At 47.7% G+C, this 11,641-nt stretch overlaps 2 protein-coding genes across 2 annotated transcripts; one reads left to right on the top strand and one right to left on the bottom strand.

The window, feature by feature from the left end:
* Positions 1-24: 24 nt before the first annotated feature.
* On the top strand, positions 25-1,920 carry SRRD (SRR1 domain containing). Its single transcript, XM_075041125.1, has 7 exons — positions 25-158; positions 244-284; positions 365-501; positions 581-679; positions 804-958; positions 1,177-1,222; positions 1,486-1,920. The coding sequence occupies exons 1-7, from the start codon at positions 34-36 to the stop codon at positions 1,708-1,710; spliced, it is 828 nt and encodes a 275-aa protein (XP_074897226.1). The 5' UTR covers positions 25-33; the 3' UTR covers positions 1,711-1,920.
* An 826-nt stretch (positions 1,921-2,746) lies between these two features.
* TFIP11 (tuftelin interacting protein 11) lies at positions 2,747-11,559 on the bottom strand. The gene is made up of 12 exons (XM_075041113.1): positions 11,191-11,559; positions 10,791-10,944; positions 9,936-10,092; positions 9,272-9,399; positions 8,641-8,793; positions 7,306-7,815; positions 6,477-6,583; positions 6,077-6,245; positions 5,629-5,872; positions 4,832-4,974; positions 4,389-4,554; positions 2,747-3,196 (listed from the first exon to the last, which is right to left on the bottom strand). Exons 1-12 carry the CDS (start codon positions 11,385-11,387, stop codon positions 2,841-2,843), a joined length of 2,484 nt encoding a protein of 827 aa, XP_074897214.1. The 5' UTR covers positions 11,388-11,559; the 3' UTR covers positions 2,747-2,840.
* Positions 11,560-11,641: the final 82 nt, after the last annotated feature.

The following is an 11,641-nucleotide window of genomic DNA, read 5'->3' as shown; positions in this document are numbered from 1 at the left end:
GACCGCCCGCGCTACGGCGGCCGGGCGGGGCGCATGGCGGCGGGCGGGTGGCACATGGCGGGCGGGGAGCGGCGGCGGCGGCGGCGGGGCCGGCCGGGCGGGGAGGCGGCGGCGGAGGAGGGCAGTGCGGTGCTGCTGCGGAGGCTGCGGGAGGCGCGGTGAGGGCCCGGCCCCGTGTTCCCTCCCTACCCCCGCCCCCCCCGGGGGCTGCCGGGCCCCGCTGACACTGCGCTCTCCCCGCAGGGACGATCTGCTGAGCTCCGGCTTCTGGGCGGCGAGCGCCGGTGCGTACGGAGAGCGGGGGGGAGCGGGGGAAGAACGGGCCGCCCTCCGCCGGGCCTGACGCCTCTCTCCGTGCCCGCAGGAGCCGTGCGGGCCCCGCTGGGCGGCGGCGCGGAGCCGCCCGCCCTCTGCGTCTGTTACGGCCTGGGGCGGTTCAGCGGCTGCCCCGCCGCCCGGCACCAGCTGGCCTTCCTGCTGCTGCTGCTGGAGGAGCTGGGGGTGAGGAGGGGGCGGGGGGGTGAGAAGGGGGCTTCTCGCTCCCCCCCAGCCCCCGCCACCGCCGCCCCTCTCGCCGCAGGTGCCCCCCGACCGGTGTTCCCTCTTCGACCCCGTCTTCTCCGCCCAGGAGGCGGCCGCGCTGGGGGAACTGGGGCTGCGGCTCCTCCCGGACAACGAGGTGAGGGCGGGGGGGGGGCGGGGACGGGGACGGGGACCGAGGGGCTGGACCCCGCTCCCTGCCCTGCTGCCGGCTGGCTTGGCCCCGGGAGGTTGGGGGTAGTTACCGTCTGGTTTACGCGCAGGAGGGGAAACACGGCATTGAGGGATCGGCCACGCTGTTTTACATGGTGCACTGCGGGAAAGCCTTGTACAACAACCTGCTGTGGAGGAACTGGTCTGAAGGGACTCTGTCGAAAATGGTCATCGTCGGGAACAGCTTTAAAGGAATGGAGGAAAGGTGGGTGCAGGCCAGCCAGGGAAGGGGGCTGGTGCCTCCAACAGCGTTCTCCTCTCCTTGCTTCCTTTACTCCTTTTTTTCTATTGCTTCAGACAGTGTTTCACTCATTTTCAAGTGGCAGTCATCAACCACCCCCTGCCTTTTCTGTCCCCCACCCCTCTTCAGAAAAGTTGTGTAAGTTCACTGCGTCTAACACTGGTTACCTTGTGTTATTCTAGAGTGTTGTCAGGAATATTGGAGAGAGATTATTCTTACATAGCAAAGGTAAGAGTCACTAGTTTTTTAACATTATTGTTTTGTGTTGACAAAGCACCTTCTAATGAGAAAGGTTATTGTTAAAACCTTTGTTCCTGGCCACAATATAAAAATTAATCACTTTAGGATCATTCTACGTTATCTGCAGAACACACTGCACACAGGGGTTTGCCTTAATGTAACACCATCCTCATCTTCACTGACCCTGAACTGAACTTTGCAGAAAAATTCTTCTGCGTTGTACAGTAACTTTTTCCCCAAATGCTCTTAAGGTCTTGAAAGGGACAGAGGAGGTGGCGCTCCCCGCTCACCCTCGCTACCTCGACACCTTTAACGACACCTCCGTCCACTGGTTTCCCTTGCATAAACTGAAGGAACTCTCCCCTGAGGTCTGGGACTTTGTGGAGGAGCCAACGTACCAAGACTGCGACGACTTGGAGATCATCAGAAAGGACGACAGAGCTGACAGGTGCAGTCCTGCTGCCACCGAGTCCTGACCACTCTCAGCAGCAGTGGGGGGGGGGGGCTCGGGGCTGCCTCTCTTCCCACGGCAGCTTCTGCGCAGCCAAGATGTAGCTGAAGCACCGACAGAGTCGTTGTGCTCCACCAAAAGCGGCAACACCTGAACACTTGAGCATGATGGGATATTTTTGTATCTTAATTATTTAATAAAAGGTAAAGCTGTGCTTTGACTTATACTCACTCAACTACAGCGAACAAATTTAACTAAAACCTGTCTTTTAAAGCATCCATACTGCATAATGATTGCTCTCTTGATCTTCCCTTTCAGGAAGAATTCAAAGCCTTTGCGTGTACTGTGTACACTTTGAAGTATCAGGAAGGGGGAATTACTTGAGAGGGGTTTGTAGTTGAAGGTATTGGTGTCTGGTTCCAAATGCAGGCTTATAAAAGCTTTCTTAGAGGCAGTGGCCTTCAGCTGTCCAGTGCCACTGAAAGCAGCTCTTTGTCTGTTCTTCTGTTAAGAATCAGGTCATCTCCCTCTAGGGGAAAAAAGCCTCCGTTTCCCTCCCTCACCTCTGTGCCCTGAACTGCTGTGGTCCCACAGCACATGTTCTGTGAATTTGCTGGAAAAAACCAGCTCCCTTCCAGCTCTGCATTGACAGGGCAGAGGAGGCAGGCAGGTACTGGGTTGAAGGAGCCACCAGCACACCCCAAGAGGGGTGGGACAAGTCCCGGCTGTGCACAGTAGAGAGGAGCCTGCTGCATGAGGGACACTCTCAGGACAGTAACTCTCACTGCCAGAGCAGAGCAGCAGGCAAGCAGAAGCTGTGACATCTCTGTCGCTGGAGACCTTCAGGACTTGGCTAGACCAGCCCTCGCTCATCTGTTGGAGCAGAGAATCACCTCCTGTGGTCCCTTTTAACCTACTGATAAACTGCTGTCATAGGCAGCAATTGCACAAGCATCCAAACTGCTTGTTCCTCCCTTAGTGCCGACTTCCACGTGTCATTTCATCTCTTGACGCTGCCTGAACAGCTCTTCCAAGAAAAAAATCCCAGCATACAGCTAAAGTTTCACTCTATTTACAAATCTGTAACTTCTTTATTCTAAAACAGTTACACTAAAAATATTAGCAAAACTGTCTTCACAGTTCAAAGCAGGGGACTCACTTGGCCATGTCAATGAGACTCTGGAGAGAGGTTGGCACCCAAGTCTTTTCTCCTTGTACAAACACAACACCTCTGTCAATGTAAATGACAATCCGTCCAAATGTATACAACTGTTTCCCTTCGTGCCGCTTTCCAATCACAGGCATGAAAACAATGTTGTGCTCCTCTGCTTTTGTCTGAATTAGGTCCTTGAAGTTCATTGGCACAGAGCTGGCAGCCATGCCGATGCCACGCTGGGCCATGTTTTCAGCCTCCCGACGCTCCTGCATGGCTTCGTACTGAAAGTCTTTCCTCCGCTCGGTGTGAGTAAGGTAGGCGATGTTCTCTCGAGCACCTGGCTGCATGTACCCACCTGTTTGGAGAGACAAAAGATGTGAAAACAAGGTCCCAGTCCCTTTCTGGTGGAAGGTCTATGGGTAAACTCCAGTCCAGGACACACACAGTAAAGTCAATCTGTAATGTTCTGAATCCTCCTTTACACATTCTAATTGATTAAGTTTTAAGCCGTTAATGCTAATACAACGTAGACTAGCTAGGTGAATTTGAGAACTGCAGCAGAAGCAGCAGGATTTGATACAATCCCAAATTGTACCTGAGCATGCACAGGAGAGGAAGATGTTCCACTGCTACTGGCAAAGGGAAAATGTGAACAACAAAAAAACCCCCCACTCCTGAAATCCAAAACCTAGCCTGTGGTCTCCACTTGCCACTGCTGGGTTACAAACAGTGGCTATTGCAAAACTGGGCTGAGGACAGAGCAGCACCATACTGCAGGAAGCAGCATTGCATCAGGAGCACTTTCACTATCAGTCCCCAGTTCACTTTTTGGCTGCATGACTATCACGTCACAAATTTCTCAATAGGTGAATTCCTCCTTCTGCAATGCTTGCCTGTAGTTGTATCATTTTACCACAGAAATAAACCTAACACTTAAAATGGGCCTCAAGGAATCCTCCATGTTTCTGATGCAGATTCTCCATTGTACGGTACAGCAAGCAGGCAAGAGGAACGCAGGAAAGGAGTTCTCGCCCTTGGAGGACAGGGCAAGTCTCAGGCACTGCCTTCTCTTTTATACAGTTTAATTCCCAGCAAATTCCTAACAAAGTCTTTTAGGTGACAGGGAGAGGCATGTGGAAAGGGCACTGCTCTAAAGCTAAGGAGAAGAACCAGTATCTCGCCATGAAGAAAAAAACCCCAACAAATTACAGCTTCAGAAGTCAATATCTTTAAATGATGGTCTCTCAGCGAGAGACATAAATACACTATAATCAGGCAAGGCTGAAAGAGAATCAGTTGCTTAATGGCACAGGCAGCCAGTCACCAAAAACCTGTTTCTGCTTCAGTGAAGCACAGACAATTATTAAGTAGCCCCTTACAGGCATTATTTACGGACACAGCAAGGTAAAACACAAGTTGAATTTCACTGCTCATGGGAGCTGCTACAATGCTGATTAGCAGGGCCATGCCTAAATACAGACTCACAAGAACCAAACATTGCTGTACTGCCATCACAGTAAACAGATCCATCACCAGAAGCCACCTACCAACACTGGAAGAGACAGCCCGGTTCATGATATCAAGAGCTTCATTAAATTTGTCTTTGATCGATGGATGTGCTAACACTTGGTCTGAGAACATGGACTTCCAACCCAAGTACCACTTCGTAATCTCTTCGTAATTGGGGCTGTTACTAAGCCAAGAGCACAGCACCTGCAAAACAACATGACAGATCAAATGCAGAAGGACAGGTACATTTACGGAGGAGAGTCCTTATTACCACTTAGTTTATTGCTGAGCTTTCAGTAAAAGAAAGGACTGTGACAGTCTTAGGAAACAGTCTGTTCTGATGTGTATGGAACTATGAGAGGCAATCACCCCGTTTGGTAGTTAAACCATTTCAGCACTGGGGCAGCAATTACTAGGCAGGAGTCACTAAAACACTTCACAGTGAATCAAGCCTGTTTACTCAGCCTTGACAGTTTCTCACCTGCAGCCACTTTGGGAAGAAGTGTTTCTCCAGCAGCCCAACAAGACTGGAGACAGAAATCATCCCCTCCCAGTCAATCACCCAGTAGAAGGCATCCATGTGCTGCTGGTGAGGGTTTATGATGAGTTCGTTCAAACACATCCCTGGGAAAAGGGGGAGAAGAATTAGAAAAGAACTTGGCTCACAGTTTTACCAGCGCCCTGACCTATTTCACCAGCAACACACCCGATTTGAGGAGCACCTATTTTACATGTTAGCCTGAGGGACATTCAGGATCTTTAAACTGTTTGGCTGATCCCCGCCACCAAAACAGTGTGCTTCCATTTCCAGTGATTACAATTTGCTGCCAGAACTGAAACTTAAAAAGTTCAACTGTTTTTTAGACTACAGAGCCTTTTAGCCAGTTTGCATGGTTGAAGGGTGAATTACAAAATCTCACGGTGAAAGCATTAGCATAGATCAAAGAATACAGGAGTAACAGAGAGACATTTTATAGCTTGGTACTATCCGACAGCTATCAGATATTCCTGTCAGCTGAAGAACAGACGAATCAGATGATTTAGAAAAATAAGACAGAAAACACTGAGAATACTCAGAGCACTCCCCCACATTTTCTAAAACATCTGAAAAAAAGGCATGGTACTAGTAGCAGAAAAAAAGATGCAAGCTTGGTCCAAACTTACTAATAATATTCTTTGAAGTAACACTGGCAACGATGTTAACACCTGTCTTTTCTAGGTGCAAGGGGGAAGGTGGCAACAAGCAGATTCCAGAAATTCAGCACTGTTTCATCTCACCTAGTTTAGGCACAATGTTTTTGACCATGAAAGCCTCCCATGACCCAGGTGTGAACACATCTTTCCAGGGCTGAAGGATAAGTTTGGCAGAGGAGTCACTGGGATGCCACTTCTGCAGTGCATTTGCCAGCTTATTTCGGATGGGAGAATATAGCGGCTCTAATCGTGCCTGCATCAGAGGAAGCCAGGGGTGGATCCACGAATGGATTGGGACTGTGTCTGTCAAAGGATTCCAGCTTTCAACCTTGAGGTAAAACAGAAGAGATTAAAATAAGCCCATCCATTAGCAGTAAGTCTTGCCAGATGCAAAAAGAGCCATCATGCAACCCCCTAACGCCTAAATGCATCAGCAGAGGCAGCAAACCGGTATTTTAGAAGTTCTAGTTGACTGAAATTCAAATACTGGTTCAGAGCATGGCTTCATTCTAACGCAGTGCTCTCGTCTTACCTCCTTCTGTAGCTTGGGGTAGATGAGCTGATCCAGAATGTTATCCAGTATCCAAACAGGAACAACGTTTACCCAGCTATCCAAGAAATCCACCATCGACCCACAGTTCCTCGGTTGCCACTGAGCCACTATGTTTCTGACATATGGCATCCAGATTTCCCACATCAGTCTGGAGAGAGGGAGGGGGGGGAATCAAAGTTATACTTAAAGCTATAGCCCCAGACATAAATAAACCAAATGGTTACTGTTATTTAAAAGCTACTTCTTTTTATATAGCTGACAGCTGGATTTTAACAGACACATCAAGAGAATCATCTGGAAAGCACACTTGTATCTGTTCTTTTCCATCCCTGAGGAAGGAGCACTTGAAGACGCTGCACAAAGCACATTTGCCCTTTACCTGTGAAAAGCATCTGTTGACAGGTCTTGCCCACTGTGTGATAACAGCTGATCATTTTCCAAAAGGCTCTTCCACTTGGCTATGATCTCTGTGCCATATGTACAGTCCTGGAAATGATAAGGCATAAGCGGCCTTTATCCTTTTTCATTAATTTCAGCTGGTATGTACAAAGAACAGGCTGATGGTATGCTCGGCTACAGACAGCTTTCTCACCCACTCAAAAGGCAAGCCATGATTAGTAAAGCCCCACAAGAGGAAAATCCCACTTTATGGATTTAACATACCTCTGGGGGGGGGGTGGGGAATAGGATAGTCTGAAGTTTTTCATGTGTACAGAGAGAATTCAGACTCTTACCTATCACACCTGAAATGGCATTAAGAAGAGACAGCACAGATCTGACTACTTGAAAGACAGACCTCTCCTGGTTTTGCCAAAAAAAAAAAAAAAAAAAAAGACTAGAGACTTAGCTTTCATCTACTTTTTCTTCCCAACACCCATGAAAGGGGTTGATTTTAACCTTACAAGCTCCTAAACTGTTAACTGCTTTGCAGAACAGTAGCCTTCTGCTGTAGCAAATGTCTGAGAGTGGGCGCAGAGTGGGTCCATCTTTTTGCACACGTTTATTTCACTCTGCCACGAACAGTAGGAGTTTTCTCTGGAACCTTCCTCTCCCCTGCTAGGCAAGAGGAAAGAGCATTTTCTCCCTCTCCCTCTCCAGACTGATAGGAATTTGGGACAAAAGGGCAGGGCATAGAGGAGGAAGTCAAGATAATAAAGACTACATAAGCCATCAAGTAAGAACCACAGATAAATGAAACTAATACACACCTTGAGGGGATCCCAGTTCTTGAAGTAATCTTTCATGAGAGGATAGACTATTGCTACTGCCAGGTCTACCCTATCAGACATTCTGTACTCTTCATAGTACTTGTCTTGAAGCGTCTCAAAAATCTTTGCACATTCGTCCAAGGTTAAGGGATTTTCACAGCTGGGCTGCATCCGTCTCTCACACTCTTCCACCATCCCCAGCACCTTGCTGAGATTGCTAATTGCCGTCTCCTCATGCGAGAGAACTTCAGACATCTTCTGGATCTCATGGGTCAGGTTGACAACCATGTCTCTCTCGTACTGCAGCTGCCGGTCATTCTGGATGATCTCCTGCTCTGTGATGTCAATGAGAAGTTGCAAGTTGTGCTCCAGCTCAGGCAAGGCAAACCCCTGGGGCTTGGAGTCTTTGCCCAGTGGCTGCTGAGGACTGTCATCTGGGATATTGTGCTTGTGGCTAATTTGACTGTAGCTGTAATAAACCTTCTGCTCCCGGCCCGTCATGTCTATAACCTTCCAACAAACAAGAACAAATATTTCGTTAAAAAAAACCTGTATCTCGTGTTTAAAAAAGGAGGAAATGCCTGGCTCCGAATTGAAAACTGGAGATTTCCAAGTTTCTTAATTACTCCAGGAGGCTACCAATACACTCTGCTATTCTGAATGAGGTGACTGGGGATTGCATCCAAAAGGCCTACTCCTGACATGAAGAGTTAGAATGAATAAGAAACAATTTGGAATCAGAGCCGGAAGAGTCTCCTCTTCTGACCTCAGTTTTACCATTTCGCTGAGTAATTCTACAAGTGGCGATGATGCAAGTAGTATACTATTCATTATTGCATGGAAGTCTTAGGTACTTTGACACTTCCTTTAAAGACACATTAATTTTAAATGAATAATTTTATTAAGCATGTACAAGACAAATCCCTTACTGTCCCTTTTAGGTAGAAGATTGTTCAAACTATGTGTTTAATTGCACAATGCCAATAAGGACAACTGTGCTTTCAGAAGTGGATGAGTGTTTTATCTACAGCAAATGTGAAACAATTAAACTTAACTTGCAATTAAAAAAAAAAACCACACAAACCACCCACTTTTAAGCTAATTTGCATTTTTCTAAGGCCAAAGAACTTGCTTAAAAACAAATCCAATGTCCTAAGTGACACAGGGGTCTCTTATATAATTCAGTCATGAGTTTGAGGACTTGATTTTCATGAGGATGCAGACAGCCAGTTCTTCGAACTGTTATTAAGGTTACCGCTGGCTAAAAACCACTCACAATACCAAAGCAGACAAACTGTTTCCCAGAGATGCTACCTCTTAGGTTATCAACCTTACCTTGACTTGAGACAGCTCCTTCTGAGGGGCTGAAAGCTGCTTGTTGATCCTACCCTTGGCTTTCAGTTCCTCTACTGTCTTATAGCTGTATTTGGGCTTTTTCTTGCCTCCATTAGGATCCTTCCGCCACTGACTGAGCTCTTTTTGAAATTCCTAAAGAGCAACAAAGAGGAATTGTGGTCACTGCTACTTGTCATGCCCCCAAATTTGCCTCCATTTTCTACAGGAAAATAACCATCAGATCAAGGAAGAATGCTGTACAGCAAAATAACTGGGAAAGCGGTAAAGCTTAGTGACAAACTGGCTCAGATGCTGTGGTCCAGTTAACCACCCTATTCACAATGCTAGCAGTACATTTCTAGTATTTTTTTTAATGTAAACAAAAGACAAAGACTATTTGCCTGGGGTGACTCTTTGAAGGTGGGGTTCTAGCAAGACTATTGGAACAAGTGAGCCAGAAACAACAAAAAGAACATTACAGTGACAAGAAAAATGTGTCTAAATGAAATTCACGTGCTATGTCTTTAGCTTCTTATCTAAAATGAGCCCAAACACAGAAGCTGATACCAGAACTGAATTCTGTACATACAACACAACGGGGAAACAGACATACCAAGAATTATACAAATACCTCTTCAGCTTCTTCTTCCGAGTCCACAACAGGGAAGTCTTGCAAAGACTGGCTGGTTCTTTCAGAGCCATATGCCCCGACAGCTCCTTTGCCTTTTCTCTGTTTTGCCTCAATCGGATTGATAATACCTAAGAGAGCAATAGTTAGATCAGAAAGAACAGTTTGTTTACTGAGAGAGAACAGTGAGTGTTTTTCTTACAGTACCCTAAGTTATCAAATCAGCACAAACATCCAGCCTCATATTCTACCTCTATTGCTATGGTATCTTCTACCACTTCACTAATTTTAGTGGCTATAAAAATCACTTAATTCCAGCACACACCAAAAAAACCAAAGCAAAGTATTATTCACATCTGCATTTCACCGCCTTTTTTTATTCCGTCACATAAAATAACATCTCCTTTTCTATGGGCTGACTGCCTTTGGAATTTATCTCCCTTTTTTCTTTCTCTTTTTCTCTTGCAAAATAACAAGAACATAAAATTGGCCTACGGTAGTTTAAGTGCAATTGAATCTTATCATGAGGACCCAGATCACTTGCAAGAGATGCAAGAAAACAAGAATGAATTTGTAAGCTACCTGGAAATGGCAGTTCTTCAAAGAATCCAATCTCTTATCCAAATTACTAGTTAACAATAAACAACCAGACACACAATCACAGTACCTTGAGCATTCTTCCCGAGACCTCTTCCGGGGACGTAACCCATCTTCTGGAGAAGCTTCTGCCCAATTCCCTTAGTGTGTCTCTCCCAGCTGCCAAAATCCACAAAAGATTTTGTCCCCCCTACAAAGCCCTTCTGACTAGGCTTGAAATTACCACCCTGTTAAAACAAATAAACAAACAAAAAAACCCCACATGACCTTAAGGCATCATAATAATCAAGCTCTCTGTAATTTCACTCAAAACAAAGTTTCTTCCCAGAAGTGATTCAGCTGTCATCACACTGCACAGCTCACTATATCATGACTTGTGCATCCAAGTAAGCTGCCTGACATCTGAGGAGTTTCCTGAAATTCCTTAGATGGAAAAGGAAAGTCCTGACAACCAGGAGAGTGACAACCTGGCAGTTACGAGGCTCCACCACTGACTTTAGCTGAAGCTGCTTCCTGATTCTTTCTCTGTTTGGTAACTGAAAATAAGGGTTTGATTTTTAATCAATAACATGCCTAGATTCATCATACTATTCTGCAAGATTAAAAAAAAAAAAAAAAAAAAAATCTTTGAAAGGCAGCAAAGCATGGACATTCTTTTATTTTAACCTCAACTGACCAAAGGGAATATTATGGAAGACAAAAAGGCCCCAAATGACTCATGTTCCCAAGGACACACAACAATACCTCAGAATGGCTACAGATGACAGAGAAAACACGTCCCTTAACTGCACGCCATTACGTGTGGTTCTCTGGGTTTAATTATTTCTCCCTTTCTTTATCGCTCTATATTGTTTCCGCACCTTTGACTACAGTCTAGGTTTCATAAATACATGACGCAGAATTGAAAACTTCCTGGATAACTCACTGTTTTTAACTTCTTCGGCACAAACTCTTTAGGGATTTCCTCCTGCTTAACAGGCTTTTCATCTTCATCGGAGTCTTCTTCCGATGCATCCTCAGCCGCTGACTTTTTCAGCCCGGCGCTGATGAAGTTCACGGGGGCCGAGTAATCCCTGGAGCTACACCAAACCCAGACCTGTGAGCCAATTCTGTTCCAGCGGACCAGCCCGCCCCGAGGGCAGCCCCTCTCCCAGGCTGGGCTCTTCAGGAAGGCGTTTACAACCTGAAAACCTCCACCAGAAGGGGCAGCCACCCGAGCCCTGCCCACCCGGCTCCCCACGCCCGCCAAGTACGGCACAACCGGGGCCTGGCCGAGAGGGACCGGCTCGACCCGGGGGCCCCTTCCCTCCGTCCCCGGCCCGTACCGCTTGCCGCCGAAGCTGGGCCGCTCCTCGTCCGAGTCGCGCTCGGCCCACACGCCGTAGGTAGCCTCCTCCTTGCTCTGCCGGTGGCGCTGCCGGTGGGGGTTGAACTCGTTCTGCAGGTCCCAGTCCGACACCTCGAAGTTCTCCATCTCCACGCCATCTTCCCCGTCCGTACCGTAGAGGTGCGACATCGACATGGCGCTCTGCGGGCACCCCCCGGCCCACACACGGGGACCGCGGCCCAGCCCGGCCCCGCTCCCCCCCGCCGATCCCAGTACGCCGCGGCCACCCGGAACTAAATCGCCTCCTTCCGGTAACGCGCTCCAGGCGCCGCTTGAGCCACGCCCACAACCGTAGAGCTGCTGGAAGGAGCGGCCCCGCTAGGGCCTCACGCACAGCAGCTCCTCTATGGTTTGGCGGCCCGGCCCCAGGCGCCCCACGGCCTGCACTG

This window comes from Buteo buteo, chromosome 11 (assembly GCF_964188355.1).
Source record: "Buteo buteo chromosome 11, bButBut1.hap1.1, whole genome shotgun sequence".
In the NCBI taxonomy this organism is placed as follows: Eukaryota; Metazoa; Chordata; class Aves; order Accipitriformes; family Accipitridae; genus Buteo; species Buteo buteo.
This window is presented reverse-complemented; position numbering and strand designations above follow the sequence as displayed.